Raw genomic sequence first — 22,662 nt, 5'->3', positions numbered from 1 at the left:
GTAGACCAGATGCTGCTGAAAGTGGTGTTGGAGGGTCAGTAGGAGGCACTCTTTCCTCTGGTCTAAAAAAAATATCCCAATGCCCCAGGGCAGTGATTGGGGACATTGCCCTGTGTAGGGTGCTGTCTTTGGAATGGGATGTTAAACGGGTGTCCTGACTCTCTGAGGTCATTAAAAGACCCCATGGCACTTATTGTAAGAGTAGGGGTGTTAACCCTGGTGTCCTGGCTAAATTCCCAATCTGACCCTCAAACCATCACGGTTACCTAATAATCCCCAGTTTACAATTGGCTCCTCTCCCCTGTAACTATTCCCCAGGTCGTTGCTGCAAATGAGAATGTGTTCACAGTCAACTTACCTAGTTAAATAACAGATAAATAAATAAAAAGGATTAGGTTTTTATTCCCATCACTACATGTAAGAGAGACAGTGTGGTGGTGGGCATGATGCCTGTCGAAATTGCCTGTGTACCATAGGCTTTAGCGTTCACTTCAGAAGACATAGGACCGTAGGTTTATATGGGTCACATGGGTTTCTTTCACAAGCTGTCGGTTTGTATCTTTGGATAAGACCTTTTACAGCCCGAACTTCTGATCTATTGTACTGTCAGGCAGCTGAGAGGGACTTTGGTCTCATAAAGATGATGTCAGAGGTTGTTTGACTCAGCTCTGTTCCTGCTCTGTTCATGCATCGTAAGGTAAGACATATACATATACAGTACACACATAAACACAAAAACTCATCCATACCGTTTATATATTTCAGCAACATCTCGTGGTGAGTTTTAGCGTGTGTGTTTTGGTATTGGAAATACTTGAGACCCGAGTTGACTTGAAACATGCAACAATGACTAACCAGAAAGTTATGTTTTTGTACAGTAAGCTGCATTTGTCTCAGAGCACAAGCCATTACACAAGCAGTTACAAGCAAAAACTCATATTTTACATCTATATCTATCTGCTGTAGAAAATGTATGTACATACTGCAGGTATGCCCGACATTGAAACATGCAACAGATTTTTTTACACTGTCCTTCAACTCAGGACTGTCCCTGTAAACGCCTAGAGGCTGTTTTATTGGTGGACTCTGGGGAGGGGTGTGGCTAATCATGTGCAGTAGCTTCATCAGCAGATCGTGGTCATGGCTACTGCTCTCCGGCCTCACAGGGATAGGTCAGGTAGTTCTCCTCGACACAACTAGCTGCCTCTGGGGAGCCCATGTAGCAACCCATCCCCTCCCCACAGCAGATACTGGGACCAAAGCAGCAGCCCATATCGCCCGGGCCACACGACATGCACTGGAAAGATAATAGGAAACAGAAAATTATAGTTACATTGTTATTATAGATAAAAGTGATATATTTATAGAAAAGGGAAGTGGTTTTAAGCTTTGTGGTTTAACAAAAAAAAGGTTACAATACAACATACAATATTGACATACAATAACCTTTGATTTAACTGTGCAATCTCAACCCTTCGAAGGTAAGAGGCAAGCCTCTATGGCAGGCAACCACCAATCTAGCTCTATAACAGACACACAGTTACAATAAATAGTAACAAAGTGGAACTGCTGAGAATGACGGTACCTTTCTGGATGGGAAGTCTAGTGCTGCTCTCTTGCCTCCTATGGGGCAGTTGGAGATGTAGCAGGCAGTGCACACAGATAGCAGGAATAGCAGACAGAGGGCAGACACTGGGGCGACAGACATTGCCACTGAGAATGAAGGAAAAAATATGTAAGTTTTATAAAGTGGATGCATCTTGTCTCAGGATAAATATAATATAGTAAGATTAATCATAGTCTATTGTTGCAATATTTTTTGCAATGTCTGTTACAAAAACATTTCCTGCAGTTGTTTTTTAAGATAAAATGGATTTAAAAGATTGTCAGAGAAAATACATACTGTTTGAGACACAAAATGTCTCTTAAACATTATTGTATGAACAACAACAGTAGGAGGGAGGATGTTAAGGGTAAGACGGGAGCTATGACTTCAGAGTTGTTTGTGTGTGTGTGTGTGTATGTGTGTGTATGTGCGTGCGTGCGTGTATGAGAGAGAGAGGGACATATTTGAGTGTGCGTGCGTGCGTGACAGAGAGAGGGAGTGTGAGAGAGGGACGTATTTGAGTGTGTGTGTGTGTATGACTTAACTCAGCCTATATAGGCTATGTAACAACTAACAGGAGAAAAAGAGAACTTTAGATAAATATAGAAATGACTCAAAGGATGATTAAAAGGTTTATTGTCCTCAGAGGGTCCTGCATTAATAATAAGAGCACAGTTGACCTTGACCTCACCATGTCAATCATGTATTTCTCATAATGTTTTATCCTGGACAGATCCTATACATTTAACTCAAGCCATTATTTGAACACTGTTATTTCCACAACAACTTAATTTTTCGAATTACACTCATTATTACTCAGTCCACCTAATGGAAAAACGTCAATTGACGTCATAGGCCTACATGATAATGCTGAAAAATGAACATTGAGAAAGTGTCACGTTCTGACCTTAGTTCCTTTGTTTTGTATTTTGTTATTGTTGTTTTTGTTATTCAGTGTTCAGTTTTGATTATTATTTAAAATTATGAACAGTTACCACGCTGCACCTTGGTCCTCACCTTCTTCCCACGACAGCCGTTACAGAAAGGCACATTTGGAAAGTCCTGGTGGACATATTTTAATACATCTAATAATAATAAAAATAGCTCATCTTATATTTGTGCGAAAATATGCGACGGACTAAGAAGAACAATTCATTTATGAATTTGTAAAATGTTATAATGTATCCGTGTATAAAATTGCTTTGATGAAAGGGTACATCACAGTTGAGACTTGGCGTGTCAAAAATACATTTGATTTCTGACAGAGGACAGAGACATGCTCCTCCCCCGTTGACTGTCGACTCCACCTGCCCTCTAGTGATTGGCATTCCGTCTTTTCGGCTCATTTGGCTCCGTTCACTTAAAAGAGCCGGCTCATTTCGCTCCCAAACGGATCTTAGTGTAAAATGCGACCTAGAACCTACAAATATCAAATGTAAAGCCCAAAAGGTAGGCTACCAGTATATCAGATCGTGAAATGCGCGTTCAAATACATTTTTACCTGGCCAAATTATTAGATGGTCTCAGTGGTTTAGTGGAGGGTACTCCCAAGTATTTCTTAATCCCCATTGATACATAACAATTTAGTGTAGTGGAGGTATACGCCACTTCGATTAATAAGGCTGATGGAACAGATCAGAATGTTTAGCTTAAAATGTTGATAAACTACTCATTTACATTTTAGTCGCAACCATGTACAGACGACGGTAGGGCTTTGGGTGAATGTTCCAAAATGCAATTTGCGGGAAGACGCCGTTCTAAAATGTGCACCACACATGCGAGCGGTTTCATGAACAGAGATGGACATATCCGTTAGAAATGTTGAAAGAATGGGGGTTTAAATATGCAACAACTATCATGGGTTGCTAATATGACTAGGATAATGCATTTGGCTGCTAGACAATGAAAGAAAGTTTAAAGAAAACGCATACGAGTAGGCCTAAGTCTTTATAAAAAATAATTGTCTCCACGTTTCTATGGTGGGGTTTTGGCTATAGGCTACTTTCAAGTAAGGTAAGACATGCCTCATAATATGAACTAAAAAGTCCAGGTGTCAAACAGTTAAATAATAAAAATATATATAGCGATGCTAATGATAAGGATTTGGAGAAAGGCCTCTCTATATTAATTACAGTACCTACAAAGTAGCCTATGCCTACCTGTCAGAATGATATCATGATTATTTGTGTCTATCCAGTAGGCATTTATTTAGCAAGCTACAGAAACAACAGTGCTAATCAAACAACAGTGCTAGGTGCCTGCACACTTGAATTAAACTACACTCAAAAAACAACATTTCTTATATTTTTCCCAGACCTCAAAAGTGGACTTAGAACAGCGTTTCCCAACCCTGGTTCTGGAGTACCCCCCACAGTGTAATTTTGTATTGTAACCCTGGACAAGCACACCTGCTTCAACTTGTCAACTAATCATCAAGCCCTCAATGAGCTGAATGAGGTGTGGTTGTTCAGGGCTCCAACAAAAAGTGTACTGTTGGGGGTACTCTGACTTAGAACATAAAATGGTGTTGTTTTTCTGTAAAAAAAAAAAAATGTAAAACAAGTGTGGCTTTGAGAGTGAAAACCTGAAAATTTAGGGAAAATAGGAAACCTGTGATTAAAGACAACAACATGTATATATTTCAATGGTAGGCCTACTATTAGCCTAGTTATACAGTACAGCTTGGGTTGGCCAAACTTTGAAAAAACAATATGGGATTTATCGTTTTAGGTCATTCTGAGTGTAGGCTATGTCACTATTTTTCATATAATTTTTGCGTCTGGAAATAATTGAGTATACCTACTTCTCCAGGCATCACTACACCATTGGATGGCCTGTTGTCTTAGGGGCACTCAAAATATCAGCTTGGATTGGCTCTCCCCACTATTTGTGGTTTCTGCAGTGAGGATTCATCCTCATTAGTTAATCATTTTGTAACTTATCTGCCGAAAAACGTTGTTTTAAACTCATAAAGCAGTAGTAGCAATATGCAAATCAGGGAGCCAAATTAACGTCTCTTTCACCAATGCGATTCGGTTCCCGACGTTCACCAAAAAGATCCGTTCAAAAAGAGCCGTTCGTTCGCGAACGACCCATCACTACTGCCACGGTGAGTCGGACAAACATGGCGGCGGTTCGGTAGATCAAGACCGGACGACGAGTTTTATTTTATTAATGTCAACAATCACGGATAAACCAGAGGCCGAGAAGAACTGAATAGAGACTCCGTCTATAGTGGCAAACGGAAACATATTATTATTTTACATCCAAGAAACGTCATACAGGTTTGTGTGACAACAGTGAACAGTAGAACGCTTCACTTACAGCGCAGTGGATAATTATTTTGCTGGACATCCTGAACCTTGTTTGGGATTTTAGGTGACTCCAGAGAAATGTGTGGGAGGTAAGATGTCAATGGCATTTGACTACGTGGTTCTATGGTTGTTTTCGTCCCAGTTGGCTTAATTATATTTCTTTACTATCGTGCGTGTGTGTCACTGTCAGCTGACACGTAGTTCCTGACAGGTCGATACCCGACTCAGGAGATGGGCAGTAAACTAAGGGAGATAAGGAGAAAAGAGAATGAATACACACAGCAGGAGTAATTGTTGGACGACTGATACAGGTGTTGTCAGCCCTAGTTTCTAATTACCAAAAGCAGTGTCCATATCAGTCTATTGTCATGGCCATACAGTTCTCAAATATGGTCTCACATTCACATAATTGTTTTGTGTGATGCATTTGCACATAATGCCAAATAGTTATATACCAATATAACAATGCCTTTGTTTGCATGATAGTAAACAATAGATGTACAAATAATACTAGTCATTGTTGACTATAACATAGTTATAACATGTGATGTCCTGCATCCAGTACTATTAGTTATTTGCCACTGTAAGCCCCAGGCTGACACTAGACCCCTCCCACATGTGATTCATATATGATGTTGAACATTACTATTCAACTCCCCATTCAACCTCCCCTCCTCAACCCATATTTCCCCATGGATGGACTCCCTTCATGCGATGAGCTCTAATGTTTTGCCCATAGCTCATACTAGCCCTCTGTGTATTCTTTGTTTTTGTATGCAGTTATATGTCAGTGTACTCAATAAACATAGGTAAGTGTCAAGCAGGTCAGGCTACTGGTAACCATGGACCATCAGAAGACACTATATATACAAAAGTACAGTTGAAGTCGGAAGTTTACATACACCTTAGCCAAATACATTTAAACTCAGTTTTTCACAATTCCTGACATTTAATCCTAGTAAAATTCCCTGTCTTAGGTCAGTTGGGATCACCACTTTATTTTAAGAATGTGAAATGTTTGAATAATAGTAGAGAGAATGATTTATTTCAGCTTTTATTTCTTTCATCACATTCCCAGTGGGTCAGACGTTAACATACACTCAATTTGTATTTGGTAGCATTGCCTTGAAATTGTTTAACTTGGGTCAAACGTTTCAGGTAGCCTTCCACAAGCTTCCCACGATTAATTGGGGAATTTTGGCCCATTCCTCCTGACAGAGATTGTGTAACTGAGTCAGGTTTTTAGGCCTCCTTGCTCGCACACACTCTTTTCAGTTCTGCCCACAAAATTTCTATAGGATTGAGGTTTGGGCTTTGTGATGGCTACTCCAGTACCTCGACTTTGTTGTCCTTAAGCCATTTTGCCAGAACTTTGGAAGTATGCTTGGGGTCATTGTCCATTTGGAAGACCCATTTGCGACCAAGCTTAAACTTCCTGACTGATGTCTTGAGCTGTTGCTTTAATATATCCACATCATTTTATTCCTCATGATGCCATCTATTTTGTGAAGTGCACCAGTCCCTCCTGCAGCAAAGCATCCCCACAACATGATGCTGCCACACCCGTGCTTCACGGTTGGGATGGTGTTCTTTGGCTTGCAAGCCTCCCCCTTTTTCCTCCAACCATAATGATGGTCATTATGGCCAAACAGTTCTATTTTTGTTTCATCAGACCAGAGGATATTTCTCCAAAAAGTGCCATCTTTGTCCCTATGTGCAGTTGCAAACCGTAGTCTGGCTTTTTTATGGCGGTTTTGGAGCAGTGGCTTCTTCCTTGCTGAGCAGCCTTTCAGGGTATGTCGATATAGGACTCGTTTTACTGTGGATATACAGTGGGGCAAAAAACGTATTTAGTCAGCCACCAATTGTGCAAGTTCTCCCACTTAAAAAGATGAGAGAGGCCTGTAATTTTCATCATAGGTACACTTCAACTATGACAGACAAAATGACAAAAATGTTTTTCCAGAAAATCACATTGTAGGATTTTTAATGAATTTATTTGCAAATTATGGTGGAAAATAAGTATTTGGTCAATAACAAAAGTTTCTCTCAATACTTTGTTATATACCCTTTGTTGGCAATGACAGAGGTCAAATGTTTTCTGTAAGTCATGCTAAAAGACCCAGCCACGTTTCATCTTCAATGCCCTTGCTGATGGAAGGAGGTTCACTCAAAATCTCACGATACATGGCCCCATTCAGTCTTTCCTTTACACGGATCAGTCGTCCTAATCCCTTTGCAGAAAAACAGCCCCAAAGCATGATTTTTCCACCCCCATGCTTCACAGTAGGTATGGTGTTCTTTGGATGCAACTCAGCATTCTTTGTCCTCCAAACACGACGAGTTGAGTTTTTACCCAAAAGTTCTGACCATATGACATTCTCCCAATCTTCTTCTGGATCATCCAAATGCTCTCTAGCAAACTTCAGACGGGCCTGGACATGTACTGGCTTAAGCAGGGGGACACGTCTGGCACTGCAGGATTTGAGTCCCTGGCGGCGTAGTGTGTTACTGATGGTAGGCTTTGTTACTTTGGTCCCAGCTCTCTGCAGGTCATTCACTAGGTCCCCCCGTGTGGTTCTGGGATTTTTGCTCACCGTTCTTGTGATCATTTTGACCCCACAGGGTGAGATCTTGCGTGGAGCCCCAGATCGAGGGAGATTATCAGTGGTCTTGTACGTCTTCCATTTCCTAATAATTGCTCGCACAGTTGATTTCTTCAAACCAAGCTGCTTACCTATTGCAGATTCAGTCTTCCCAGCCTGGTGCAGGTCTACAATTTTGTTTCTGGTGTCCTTTGACAGCTCTTTGGTCTTGGCCATGGTGGAGTTTGGAGTGTAACTGTTTGAGGTTGTGGACAGGTGTCTTTTATACTGATGACAAGTTCAAACAGGTGCCATTAATACAGGTAATGAGTGGACGACAGAGGAGCCTCTTAAAGAATAAGTTACAAGTCTGTGAGAGCCAGAAATCTTGCTTGTTTGTTGGTGACTAAATACTTATTTTCCACCATAATTTGCAAATAAATTCATTAAAAATCCTACAATGTGATTTTCTGGATTTGTTTTCTTCTCATGTTGTCTGTCATAGTTGAAGTGTACCTATGATGAAAATTACAGGCCTCTCTCATCTTTTTAAGTGGGAGAACTTGCACAATTGGTGGCTGACTAAATTGTTTTTTGCCCCACTGTAGATACTTTTGTACCTGTTTCCTCCAGCATCTTCACAAGGTCCTTTGCTGTTGTTCCGGGATTGATTTGCACTTTTCGCACCAAAGTACGTTCATCTCTAGGAGACAGAACGCGTCTCCTTCCTGAGCAGTATGACGGCTGCATGGTCCCATGGTGTTTATACTTGCGTACTATTGATTGTACAGATGAACGTGGTACCTTCAGGAGTTTGGAAATTTCTCCCAAGGATACACCAGACTTGTGGAGGTCTACAATTGTTTTTCTGAGGTCTTGACTGATTTGTTTTGATTTTCCAATGATGTCAAGCAAAGAGGCACTGAGTTTGAAGGTGGGCCTTGAAATACATCCAAAGGTACACCTTCAATTGACTCAAATGATGTCAATTAGCCTATCAGAAACTTCTAAGCCATGGCATCATTTTCTGGAATTTCCAAGCTGTTTAAAGGCACAGTCAACTTAGTGTATGTAAACTTCTGACCCACTGGAATTGTGATACAGTGAATTATAAGTGAAATAATCTGTCTGTAAACAATTGTTGGAAAAATTACTTGTGTCATATGCAAAGTAGATGTCCAAACCGACTTGCCAAAACTATAGTTCGTTAACAAGAAATTTGTGGAGTGGTTGAAAAACCGGTTTTAATGACTCCAACCTAAGTGTATGTAATTCTGACTTCAACTATGAATACAGTCGTGGTCAAAAGTTTTGAGAATGCTGCTTCAGTGTCTTTAGATATTTTTGTCAGATGTTCACATTCTTAAAATAAGTGGTGATCCTAACTGACCTAAGACAGGGAATTTTTACTAGGATTAAATGTCAGGAATTGTGAAAAAACTGAGTTTAAATGTATTTGGCTAAGGTGTATGTAAACTTCCGACTTCAACTGTATTTAACCAACCACAACTTACCCATTTTAAAGTCATACATTATTTTATCTAGCCTAGTAGTGAAGTTAATCTAGGTCTTATACCATTTCTTTATCTGAGGTTTCTAGGGAATGTACAAAGGCAGCTTCCATCTAGAGTGTAGACTTTGCATTATGGACAAATTTTATGCATTGACTCCGCATTGTTTGCATATCAGTGTTGCTGATGGTTTTAACACAGAGAAGTGGGTGTTAACCATGACTGATTACATGTGTAAGTCTGTGTGTATGTGTGTGTGTGTGTGTGTGTGTGTGTGTGTGTGTGTGTGTGTGTGTGAGAGAGAGAGAGTGCTCTCGTGTGGATTGCTCCATGCACACGGGGCAAATGCAGACATTCCAGGAGTGAGTGGAATATCACAGGCCCACAGCTGCTGTACAAAGCTAGAGCTGCTCTGTGCTGTCTGTCACTGAAGCTGTCTGACTTCCTAGGCCTTTCAATGACTAGACTAGCAACTATGCACTCTGCATAGCACAACTGTTACTGTATACTTAGCTAGTCAAGGTTGAAAATGGCCTTACCCCTGTGAAAAGTTTGAGGCTTCTTACACCACATAAAACTTTCTATCTCAGGATATAAATCATAACATGTGATATACAGTACCAGTCAAAAGTTTGGACACACCTACTCACTCAAGGTTTTTTCTTTATTTGTACTTTTCTACATTGTAGAATAATAGTGAATACATAAAAACTATGAAATAACTAATGTGGAATCATGTAGTAACCAAAAAAGGGTTAAACAAATAAAAATATATTTTAGATTAATCAAAGTTGCCACCCTTTGCCTTCATGACAGCTTTGCACACTCTTGGCATTCTCTCAACCAGCTTCTCCTGAAATGCTTTTCCAACAGTCTTGAAGGAGTTCCCACATATTCGGAGCACTTGTTGGGTGCTTTTCCTTCACGCTACGGTCCAACTCATCCCAATCCATCTCAATTGGGTTGATGTCGGGTGATTGTGGAGGCCAGGTCATCTGATGCAGCACTCCATCTCTCTCCTTCTTGGTCAAATAGCCCTTACACAGCCTGGAGGTGTGTTGGGTCATTGTCCTGTTGAAAAACAAATTATAGTCCCACTAAGCGCAAACCAGATGGGATGGCGTATTGCTGCAGAATGCTGTGGTAACCATGCTGGTTAAGTGTGCCTGGAATATGGACTTGGTCTTTTACCAAATGTATACATTGTCACAAAACAACTGATTGGCTCAAATGCATTAAGAAGGAAAGAAATTCCACAAATTAACTTTTAACAAGGCACACCTGTTAATTGAAATGCATTCCAGGTGACTACCTCATGAAGCTGGTTGAGAGAATGCCAAGAGTGTGCAAAGCTGTCATCAAGGCAAAGGGTGGCTACTTTGAAGAATCTCAAATATAAAATAGATTTTGATTTGTTTACCACTTTTTTGGTTACTATATGATTCCATTTGTGTTTTTTCATAGTTGTGACGTCTTCACTATTATTCTACAATGTAGAAAATAGTAAAAATAAAGAAAACCCTGGAATGAGAAGGTGTGTCCAAACTTTTGACTGGTACTGTATATATATTACATTTCCTTCAGTGACTCAAGTTTAACACCAGGTCCCTAGCCTCAAGCAAATTAATCCCGATGTCTCAAGACAGGGGTCAACTAGGTTGACTTTAAAACTTGCTCTACAAGCTCTAACACAACAGCATCCAGATAACCAAAGCCTCTTTTTATTCTTTGTTCCTCTCCCCAGGTAATCTCCAGTCACTCCGTTACCACCCCTTTCCCTTTCTCCCCTTCCGTCTCCCCCCACCCACCCTGCAATTATGGCATCATCCCCTCCTGCAGCCCCCTCGACAACGTCCCCCTCTACCCTCCACCCGCCCTCAGCTCTGGACTCTCTATCCATGTCCTCTCTCCTGTCTGGGGACCTGGAGGACGAGGCGGGAGACAGAGGGGGGGATGAGGGTGGCCTGGGTGACCTGGAGGTGAACCCGTATGACGGCTTGCCCTTCTCGTCACGCTACTACTCCCTGCTGGAGGAGAGGAAGAGGCTTCCTGTTTGGAGCCTTAAGTACCGCCTGCTGGAACACCTGGAGACAAACAGCATGGTCGTGGTCAGCGCCCCCTGTGGCACAGGAAAGAGCACACAGGTAAGAGGCATGCATAATACGTACAAACATGCACACATACACAGAGGCATGGGCACACACATGAGCGCTGGTGGTGAAGAACACTCTCACTCTGTCTCCCTCCATCTCTTTGTCTCTACCTCTGTCCCTCACCTTCTCCCTCCAAGGTGCCCCAGTGGTGTGTGGAGTATGCCCAGTCCCATGAGTTCTCCCATGGCTTGGTGTGCTGTTCCCAACCCTACGCTGTAGCTGCAGCGAGTCTGGCCCTCAGAGTGGCTGATGAGATGGACCTGAGTCTGGGCCTGGAGGTGGGCTACTGTGTCCCCCATGATGATGGCTGTACCCCCGATACGCTACTCAGGTGAGGAGGGAGGTAGACACACAGGTGTACATGAAGATTGGGCCATGTGTATGTACACACACATACACATAGGTACAAGCTTGGGTACACACCCATCACACTATATGACGGCATGGTCCTTACTTCCTCTTTATCTTCTTCTAACTCAAATCAAATCAAATGTATTTCTAAAGTGCTTTTTACTTCAGAAACCCAGCCTAAAACCCCACACGGTGGTTTGTCTAACTGGTTTGTCCACCCTCCTTTCTGCTCTTCCCGGCCTGGATTAGAATATTGTTGTCCTTGTATTCTTATCTCTTATCTCTCTTTCTCTCTCTGTCTCCCCCTGAGGTGCAATACAATCGGATTAAAAGTGCAATATGCAGAAATCGCTCCCCCATTTCCTGGTTGCTAAAATTCTAATAGTTTGCCTAATTTCAGTTTATGTGACAAAACAAATGTAGAGACATCGTACCATCTAAACCGCTGTGAAATATATATTTTCCATAACCAAAAATATTGTATTTTCAGCTGTTAGAAGCTGGTATACAAAACTGAAGCTAAAAGATGCAAAAACCTAAACTTAAATCTGAAATATGTAACTTTTGGGCGAACTGACCAAATGCACATAGAAATATTTGTTATAGATATGTCACTCATTGAAAGCAGCTCTAAGAAGCGGTTATCTGTTCTTTGTGCTCTATTTCTATGCTTCCCATTATAAAGTTACATTTTTGCGTCTTTTACTTTCAGTTTTGTTCACCAGCTTCAGCAGCTGAAAATACAATATTTTTGGTTCTGGAAAATATATTTCACAGCGGTTTAGATGGTACAATGATTCTCTACACGTGAGTTTCCCAAACTCGGTCCTGGGTTCCCCCCTCCTAGGTGCATGTTTCGGTTTTTGCCCTAGCACAGCTTCATGCTTTGCTTATTTGAATCTGATGTGTAGTGCTAGGGCAAAAAACTATATGTGAAACCCTGCTCTACACTATACTTGCTTGTTTGTCACATAAACCGAAATTAAGTGAACTATTGGAATTTTAGCAACCAGGAAATGATGGGGATTTCTACATAGTGCATCTTTAAGACGGGGAAGCATAGAAATAGCACACACAGAACATATTTACCGCCTCTGTGTAAGAATGAGAATGTAATGAGAATGACAAATCTATCATTTCTAAAAAAAAGTTACATATTGCATCTCTCTCAGGTTTGTCAGTGACTCTCTGCTCCTGGGAGAGATGATGTCGGACCCCCTGCTGCGTCAGTACGGGGTGCTGGTGGTGGACGAGGTGCAGGAGCGCACGGTGCCCACCGACGTCCTCCTGGGCCTGCTGCGGGATGTATGTGACCAGCGCTCTGACAACCTCCGTGTGGTCCTGCTCACCGACCCCTCCCTCGCCCCCAGCCTTGCCACCTTCCTGGGTGAAAGAGTTCCGCTTCTAACACTGGGTGAGCCTGTCGGAGGTACACCCGACACAGAGACGAGGAGGAGACCACTGGTTGTCATGGAAACGGTGTACAGGGATCCTGGAGGGAGGGAGTCGGCGGCAGCAGCGTGTCATATAGTGTTGGATCTTCACCGCAGGGGGGAGGAGGGGGATGTAATGGTATTTCTCCCCAGCGCCCAGGTAGATGCACGCACACACACAACACAGTATACTAAATATATCCAAGCTAATCTCATTAACTACTGGGGCTGTTTTTATCAGATCAGTAGACGGTAGATGCCAAGTAGGCCTACTGCTGGTACAGAGAGATGGCTCAGTGGGTTACGTTTGGTCGGGTTAGTTAGGGTAGTTAGGGCTAGTTGGTGTTAGTGTAGTTGGGGTTAGTGGGGTAAATGCAACAGTAGAGTTGTGATATTACTTCCCACACGATGTAAGTAGTTTTGGATCAAAGTGACTGCTAAATCAACTTATTTTCTATCCCATATTTTCTTGTCCGTTTCTGATCGACTTTCTTCCATCTGAAAATCCCTATTGAACTGAGTCTTATTTCTTAATGCTTTGTTGTGCTGTGTTTTGTAATATGCCATCCTCTTCCTTGTCTGTTGATGCCTCTCACGCTGGGGACAGAGAAATGGGGGCACTGTAACCTTAGACTGCTGATTGGCATCAGTGTGTATCCGATGTCCTGGTTAATGCATCCAGAACACGCACATACAGATTGATAGATAAATAGATACATACACTTCACCCAGACATGCACATATTTTAGGATATTATTCATTTCCAGCACAGATCCCTGTCATATTCACATCCACCTCTCACATACACACTCCCACTATGTCAACATCACCACACCCTAGCTCCTCGCCGCATTCCCGGCCATGGTTTCAAATCCAGAGGCATACCTGGACTTAAGTACAGTAGTTGACGCCATGGCTGCAAAACACAGGGCTAGCTAGCCAGGAGAACTGATCTGGTTAAGGCTTATTAGAAGAGTCACAGTGAACAGAGTACTGTTTGCCAAGTCTCAACTCAGATCAACCTAAACTATGCGTTTAGGGAGAGGGAGGGAGCGAGAGAGGGGGTGAAACATGAGAAAGGAGCAGGAGAATGGGCACAGGTGATATACCCCAATATGCTCAAATAGATTATTTATTCATTTAGATAACGTTTTACTTTTTAAAACAATAAAATCTCATTGGTTTAGATAGCTTAATGTGAGGACGCCATTAAAAAGTATGAAGATTTTGCCAGGGCAAGGGGTGGGGCAGTGGCAAAGATGAGGAGTTGCTTCCACTCTTCCCCTTTAATTGCCCTAAGTCTGTACCCTATGGTCAATCCCTTTAACTGGTTAGCATAACAAATCCCACACAGCTGCAGGAAGGAGGGAGAAAATGATAGCCTTCAAATCCAATCCAATTTTTTTGGTCACATACACATCTTTAGCAGATGTTATTGCGGGTGTAGTGAAATGCTTGTGTTCTAGCTCCAGCAGTGTAGTAATATCTAACAATTCACAACAATACACAAATCTAAAAGTAAAAGAATGGAATTAAGAAATAAATAAAAATAAATATTAGGACTAGCCATGTCGGAGTGGCATTGACTAAATACAGTAGATTTATATGAAATGAGTAAAGCAGTATGTAAACATGATTAAAGTGATTAGTGTTCTATTATTTAAAGTGGCCAGTGATTCCATGTCTTTGTATATAGGGCAGCAGCCTCTAAGGTACAGGGTTGAGTAGCCGGGTGGTACCCGACTAGTGATGGCTATTTAACAGTCTGATGGCCTTGAGATAGAAGCTATTTTTCAGTCTCTCAGTTCCAGCTTTGATGCACCTGTACTGACCTTGCCTTCTGCGGGGTGAACAGGCCATGTCTTAGGTGGTTGATGATCTTTTTGGCCTTCCTGTGACATCAGGTGCTGTAGGTGACCTGGAGGGCAGGCAGTGTGCCCCCGGTGATGCGTTGGGCAGACCGCACCACCCTCTGGAGAGCCCTGCGGTTGCGGGCGGTGCAGTTGCAGTACCAGGAGGTGATACAGCCCAACAGAATGCTCTCAATTGTGCATCTGTAAAAGTTTGTGTGGGTCTTAGGGACCAAGCCAAATTTCTTCAGCCTCCTGAGGTTGAAGAGGCGCTGTTGTGCCTTCCTCACCACAGTGTCTGTGTGGGTGGACTATTTCAGTGATGTGTACACCGAGGGACTTGAAGCTTTCCACATTATCCACTGCGGTCCCATCGATGTGGATAAGGGCGTGCTCCCTCTGCTGTTACCTGAAGTAAACAATCAGCTCCTTTGTTTTGTTGATGTTGGAGGGGTAGAGTGGAGTTTGGAGGGGTAGAGTGGAGAGTGGAGGGGTAGAGTGGAGAGCGGAGGGGTAGAGTGGAGAGCGGAAAGAGTGGATGCATTTGGGACACTAAACTCTACATTGCATTCATGCACTGCATTTAGGGAGCTTAAATAGCATGTTCTCCTTTCATTGAAATGACAGTGTCTCTACTTGTCCACTCATTCACTTGTCTAACAAAGGACAAGTTTTAGAATGTCAGGAAATAAAGTTTCTCAAGAGCGTGTCAAGGTGCCCAGGATAGAACAGTATACAGTGCATTCGGAAAGTATTCAGAACCCTAACAAATTTTGTTACGGTACAGCCTTATTCTAAAATTTATTTAAAATGTTTTATCTACACACAATACCTCATAATGACAAAGCAAAAACAGGTTTTTAGAAATTATTGCAAATGTGTAATATATATATATACCTGTATATATGGAAATATTACATTTACAGACCCTTTACTCAGTAATTTGTTGAAACACCTTTTGCAGCAATTACAGCCTCGAGACACTACAAGCTTGGCACATCTGTATTTGGGGAGTTTCTCCCATTCTTCTCTGCAGATCCTCTCAAGCTCTGTCAGGTTGGATGGGGAGCATCGCTGCACAGCTATTTTCAGGTCTCTCCAGAGAAGTTTGATCGGGTTCAAGTCTAGGGTCTGGCTGGGCCACTCAAGGACATTCAGAGACTTGTCCCGAAGCCACTCCTGCATTGTCTTAGCTGTGTGCTTAGGGTCGTTGTCCTGTTGGAAGGTGAACCTTCACCCCAGTCTGAGTTCTTGAGCACTCTGGAGCAGGTTGTCATCAAGGCTCTCTCTGTACTTTGCTCCGTTCATCTTTCCCTCGTCTCCCAGTCCCTGCTGCTGAAAAACATTCCCACAGCATGATGCTGCCACCACCATGCTTCACTCTAGGGATGGTGTCAGGTTTCCTCCAGACGTGGCACTTGGCATTCAGGCCAAAGAGTTCAATCTTGGTTTCATCAGACCAGAGAATCTTGTTTCTCATGGGCTGAGAGTCCTTTAGGTGCCTTTTGGCAAACTCCAAGCGGGCTGTCATATGCCTTTTACTGAGGAGTGGCTTCCGTCTGGCCACTCTACCATGAAGACCTGATTGGAAAGGAAAGGGGGATACCTAGTCAGTTGTACAACTGAATGACTTCAACTGAAATGTGTCTTCCGGATTTAACCCAACCCTTCTGAATCAGAGAGGTGCGGGGGGTGGCCTTAATTGACATCCACGTCTTCGGCGCCCGGGGAACAGTGGGTTAACTGCCTTGCTGAGGGGCAGAACGACATATTTTTACCTTGTCAGCTTGTGGGGGAATGCTGCAGAGATGGTTGTCTTTTTGGAAGCTCTGTTAGTGACCATTGGGTTCTTGGTCACCACCCTGATAAAAGCACTTCTCCCCCGATTGCTCAGTTTGGCCGGACGGCCACCTCTAGGAAGAGTCTTGGTGGTTCCAAACTTCTTCCATTTAAGAAGGATTGACGACACTGTGTTCTTGGGGACCTTCAATGCTGCAGACATTTTTTGGAACCCTTCCCCAGATCTGTGCCTCGACACAATCCTGTCTCGGGGCTCTACAGACAATTGGCTTGGTTTTTGCTCATGCAATGTCAACTGTGGGACCTTATATAGACAGGTGTGTGCCTTTCCAAATCATGTCCAATCAATAGAATTTATCACAGGTAGACTCCAATCAAGTTGTATAAAAATCTCAAGGATGATCAATGGAAACAGGATGCACCTGAGCTCATAGCATTTTTTAAAAATAAGGCTGTAATATAACAAAATGTGGGGAAAGGGAAGGGGTCTGAATACTTTCCGAATGCACTCTATATTATCAACCATCTCTCTCTCTCTCTCTCTCTGTTTCTCAGGAGATAGATGAGTGTGGCTTTCTGCTGCAGAAGGAGTCTGTGGCCCTGAGTCCTCAGCTGGGGCCCCTCAGAGTTCTACACCTCCATACAGGCCTCGGGGGGGCCACCCAGCGCGTCTACGAACCTGAGCCAGAAAGGCCTTCTGGTGACACGGAGGGGTCTGAAGGACTGGAAGGGCCAGGGATAGGGGTGGGGATGGGAGTGAGGCGCAGGGTTATCCTCACAGACACCCTGGGGGAGGCCTCCTTCTCTCTATCTGCAGTGCGCTACGTCATAGACACAGGCATGCAACTCAAGACAGTGAGTATTCATTTATCAGAGGTGGGAGGGAGAAGGAGTGTGTGTGGTACTATCCTACACAGTGGCCTCATCCCTGTTGTCAAATGTGGCAATGCTACAATGCCGCATAACCTCAACAAACTATTGAGGTGTACCGAGTTGCAGTGCCATGCATAACCTCCCACTCTTCTGCCTCCGTGTCATAGGTTTACAACCCTCAAATCAGAGCGGACTCACAGGTCCTGCGTCCAATCAGCCGACACCAGGCAGACATGCGGACGCAGAGGGTAAACGGTGACCTACCAGGTAGGTTAGGGTCAATCAAGCCATTTAAAAAAATCATCATGGAATGTGGTGTTTTTCTCATTTAAGAGAAGGGACATAGATAGCTGTTACAGGCCAAATATCCTCTCTATGTGTTCTTCTGACTCCTCTCTCCTGTCCCTACAGGTCTGTGTTTCCGTCTGTACCCCCAGGCTCTTTATGAGGAGGGCATGGCAGAGGCCCGCAGCCCTGGGGTGATGGAAGAGAACCTCAGCCACCTGGTGCTGCTGCTCAAGAGGCTGGACATCGCTGACATGGGCCAGTGCAAGTTCCTGGACAGGCCTGGTAAGGAGGGTCACGCATCATCTAGCTAGTTGAGCCTTGATCTTCTCCTTTGAATGAATAAATTGCACCTTTTTTTCATGGGAGTTTGTGTTTACTAGGTACCTTCTATTTTGTTATATCAGACAAAATATAAATATAATATCTTCCAATATCCCTCAATTTCTTCAATCCATCCCTCTCTATTTTATTCTCTCTTTTATTCCCCTCCCCCCAGCTCCCGAGGCTCTGATGCAGGCTCTAGAGGACCTGGACTACCTTGCAGCACTGGATGATGATGGGAACCTGTCTGAAGTGGGCATCATTATGTCAGAGCTGCCTCTGGAGCCTTCGCTGGCTAAGGCCCTCATCGCTGCCTGCGAGTTTGACTGTGTCAATGAGCTGCTCACCATTGCCGCCATGCTCACAGGTACACACGACAGACACACACACTACACTCACTACACTGACCAAGGTGCTTATTACTGCCTATAAAATGTGCCTTTACTCATAGCTTCTCTTTTTTACGTGCAATTCCAATATTGCTTTGTTTCTATAACTTTTACTTTTTGTTCTTTAACATTCAATTCTCCACCTGTGTGTGTTCCCAGCTCCCCCCTGCTTTGTGACCCCCCCACCCCAGAGGGAGGAGGCAGCAGCCACTCACAGACGTCCACTGTTGCACAATGAGGGAGACCACCTCACCCTCATCAACATCTACAACGCCTATATACAGCGTGAGTCTATATAATACTACACACACACACACAGCTGCAATGTACAGGAGGTTTGGTTTATGCGCACAAACACACACGCACACAAACATCAACTTATAGATATACACATATGGGCACAACATGCATTTTACACAGTTCTCCTCCTGAATATTAATCTGATTGCTCTTTTAGACAATGAGGATGATGCCTGGTGTACTACCAACTTCCTGAACCCCGCTGCATTAAGATTGGCTGGGATGATTAGGGCGGAGCTGCTGGAGGTGATGCAACGAATAGAGTTGCCCGTCTCGCCTCCTGCGTTTGGTTGCCAAGACAACTGCACTAATATCAAGCGTGCGCTCATCTCAGGGTTCTTCCTCAAGGTAGAAAGACTCATCAGTTCACTTCTCCATTGAAGATTAGTTTGTTAGTTAATGTTGTGTATATGAATTTTGACAGGGAAATATATAGACCCTAACCTCTCTCTCTCTATCCTCCCCCCTATTTGTCTTTACCTTACTGTCTTTCTCAATTTTCCTATTTTCTTCTTTCTTTCCATTCTGGTGTCTCTCTGCCTTTTGCCCCCTCCCCCTCGGTCTCTCCTGCTATTTCTGTACTTGTTTCTCTATTTTGTTGCGTTTTCTCTTCTCCCTTCCCGTCTCTCTCTCAGGTGGCTCATGATGTGGACGGCTCAGGTAACTACCTCCTGTTGACTCACCGTCACGTGGCTCACCTCCACCCCTTCTCCTCCTATCTGTGTCGCCGGCCGCGCCCCAACCCCCCCTCCTGGGTGCTCTACCACGAATTTACCATCTCCCACGACAACTGTGTCCGCACCGCCTCCGAGGTGCATCCCCACATGTGAGTAACCCCAACATTTTTTGAACTTTTTAACTTTTGTTGTAGTTAGTATGCATGTAATGCACACTGTAACCCTGAACTTCTTTAGGCCATCCACATAGTGGCGACTTTGCTTCCTTTTGGAATACTAGTCATTTGGTAGACAGTACAGTTTACTGTACTATCTGTCAGAAGATAGTGGGTGCATTCCAGATTGTCATGCTGCGCAGATGATCAGATCGAACAACCACAAGCATTAAACTTCTACAGAACCATGTTAATATGATATAGAAGTCTTCTGACATGTGCAAATGTCATTACATTGAGGTAAACTAGGCATTTAAGTGCATTACTTTTATGTAACCTTGTTTTCTGTGGGAAGGTTGGTGGAGCTGGCCCCTCAGTACTACCTGGGCAACCTGCCGTCCAGTGAGGGACGGGACCAGCTGATGGAGCTGAGACAGAGTCTGCTGCCCCCAGAGGAGGAACAGGAGAGGGGGCCAGAGGGGACCTATGACACACCCCACATTGAGGAACACTTAGACAGGACCGCAGATCTACGTAATCAGGACAGCACTGAGCTGTGTGTCATACAGTGACGGGAAAGGAGTGGCCGACCAAAAGCAGAACCAAGGGAGGAGAATCTGAGATGGAGGACATGGATGCACTATGCACACTCACAGTGCTACTGGGAACACACTACAGAACTGTACTGTTGCACGGACAGCTGATGAGGGAGAGAATGTACAGTACACTCTCCAGCCATACACAGCTGTATGGAAGCAGTTGTTTACATCTGAGTGAATAGGGCTCACCTACAGGTGTTAGTGAAATATTTTTCAAATGAGATTACATGCATTTTTGGCACATGAAAATGTTTGAGACTGAACCTGCATAGTTCCTATAAAAGAAACTGTATACTGGTACCCAACGTAATATACAGTGCATTTGGAAAGTATTTAGACCCCTTGACTTGATTTTTGCTGTGACATGCACTGTCAACTGTGGGACCTTACATAGACAGGTGTGTGCCTTTCCAAATAATGGCCAATCAATTGAATTTACCACAGGTGGACTCCAATCAAGTTGTAGAAACATCTCAAGAAGTTCAATATCGAGTCCCATAGCAGAGGGTCTGAATACTTAGTAAGGCATTTCTGTTTTTTATTTGTTATAAATGTGCAAATGTTTCTAAAAACCTGTTTTTCACTTTGTCATTATATGCATTGTGTGTAGATTGATGGCCAAAGAGTTCAATCTTGGTAGAATAAGGCTGTATTGTAACGAAAGGTAGAAAAAAGGAAGGGGTTTGAATACTTCCCGAATGCACTGTTGAGAATTATATATTGTCCGAAAAGTTTACTATTCTACGAGGGTACCTGATACTTCACTGAAGATATGTCAGCTGTCAGGTGGACATGCATCCTTTCAATGATGACAGTTGAGGTATGGCATTGATGCTGTCACTTCCAGGGAATGTGTTTTTGTTGTTTGTTGTGGCGCCAGCACCTATCACTTCAGTGGAAACTTTGATCCCTTTGTAGAAGTGCCCAATCACAGAAGTTTGATGTGGACTGGACATGTGATTCTCAGGGCTCAGTTGGGTTTATAGAGGGCGATCTACCATTGTACAGAGCTTCCATGTTGAGGGATTTAGAATCCAGTTTTGCTACCGTTGTTCTTTGTATTCTATTGGGTTTAGTGTTTATCTGGACCCTCTTCCCCCACCCCAATGTGTTTAAATAATCAAATATTTGTGTGTGCAAATCAAGGGTGTCAGGTCAGCCCCCCCTATCTAAAACAACTTTTAAGTATATGATATTGATCATCAAAATAAAAGGTTAATTTGTTGAATATCGACTTGAAATAGTTAACTACTTAATTTGAAAGGATTCCTCCGGCCTTTGATGTTAGCCGACACCAACCTGTCAAAGATAGTTTGTGCTTCTCCTCGGGTTGAGTGGTAGAGGGAATCCAAAACCAATTGTATGCCTTACGAAAAAAATGTTCTAAACATTCAGAAAGAGTATTTGGTATTTCATTTTGGATCCACATTAGCTGTTGCGAAAGCCGCTGCTACTCTTCCTGGGGTCCACACAGAACATGAAACATAATATAGAACATTAACAGACAACAGTTCAAGGACAGAGCTACATACATTTAAAAACGGCACACATAGCCTACATATCAATACATAGATAAAAAATATCTAGGTCAAATAGGGGAGAGGCGTTATGCTGTGAGGTTTGCTTTATCCGTTTTAAACCAGGTTTGGTGTTCATTTGAGCAATAGGAGATGGGAGTTCCATGCAATAATGGCTCTATATAATACTGTACGCTTTCTTGAATTTGGGGACTATGAAAAGACCCCTGGTGGCATGTCTGGTTGGGAAATTGTGTGTGAGCTATTAATTGACTTTGCAAACTATTTAGAATTGAACACATTTCTTATAAAAATAAGTGATGCAGTCAGTCACACAGTCAAAACATTATTACGGAAAGACTTCTTCCCCACCATTGAATCGATGTTTTGACAATGACAGTTTACAATCTAAGGTAACACTGAGTAAACTCATATCTTGGAACAGCACTTTCAATGGGAAGTATTGAACAAGTATTGAGAACCTTTGATGTTGGATGTGTTGAACACTGATTGACCCCAGAAGAAAAGCATTGAAAATATTGGTTGTTTTAAATACATTGTACATCAGGGGTAGGCAACTAGATAAGACCTTTCAAACAAGTCCTTTGGAAAAAAATTTGCCCTGCTAGATCTGCCCCGGTCAACTGTAAGTGCTATTATTGTGAAGTGGAAATGTCTAGGATCAACAACGGCTCAGCTGCGAAGTGGTAGACCACACAAGCTCAAACTGCCTCTGGAAGCAACGTCAGCACAAGAAAAGTAGAGGCTGTTATAGCAAAGGGAGGACCAAGTCCATATTAATGGCCATCATTTCCGAATGAGATGTTCGACGAGCAGGTGTCCACATACACTACATGACTAAAAGCATATTTTTCTTCCCCATTTGTGGGAATATTTTAAACAAATGTCCTAAATTAAACTAATCTTCCTGGTTCCTGGTG

General features: G+C 43.0%; 1 protein-coding gene across 2 annotated transcripts; it reads left to right on the top strand.

Annotated features, from left to right (window-relative positions):
• The first annotated feature begins 319 nt into the window (after positions 1-319).
• On the top strand, positions 320-21,583 carry LOC110523620 (ATP-dependent RNA helicase DQX1). 2 transcript variants are annotated; one of them, XM_036977294.1, is made up of 12 exons: positions 320-697; positions 10,761-11,160; positions 11,307-11,500; positions 12,693-13,113; positions 17,159-17,458; positions 17,644-17,743; positions 17,888-18,046; positions 18,261-18,452; positions 18,634-18,759; positions 18,931-19,121; positions 19,409-19,599; positions 19,961-21,583. In XM_036977294.1, exons 2-12 carry the CDS (start codon positions 10,834-10,836, stop codon positions 20,175-20,177), a joined length of 2,418 nt encoding a protein of 805 aa, XP_036833189.1. In that variant the 5' UTR covers positions 320-697; positions 10,761-10,833; the 3' UTR covers positions 20,178-21,583. The 2 variants fall into 2 exon arrangements, with proteins under 2 accessions (XP_036833189.1, XP_021458162.2); XM_021602487.2 differs by lacking the exon at positions 320-697 and adding an exon at positions 4,711-5,009.
• The last annotated feature ends 1,079 nt before the right edge of the window (positions 21,584-22,662 follow it).

Source organism: Oncorhynchus mykiss, chromosome 5, assembly GCF_013265735.2.
Source record: "Oncorhynchus mykiss isolate Arlee chromosome 5, USDA_OmykA_1.1, whole genome shotgun sequence".
Lineage (NCBI taxonomy): Eukaryota > Metazoa > Chordata > Actinopteri > Salmoniformes > Salmonidae > Oncorhynchus > Oncorhynchus mykiss.
This window is presented reverse-complemented; position numbering and strand designations above follow the sequence as displayed.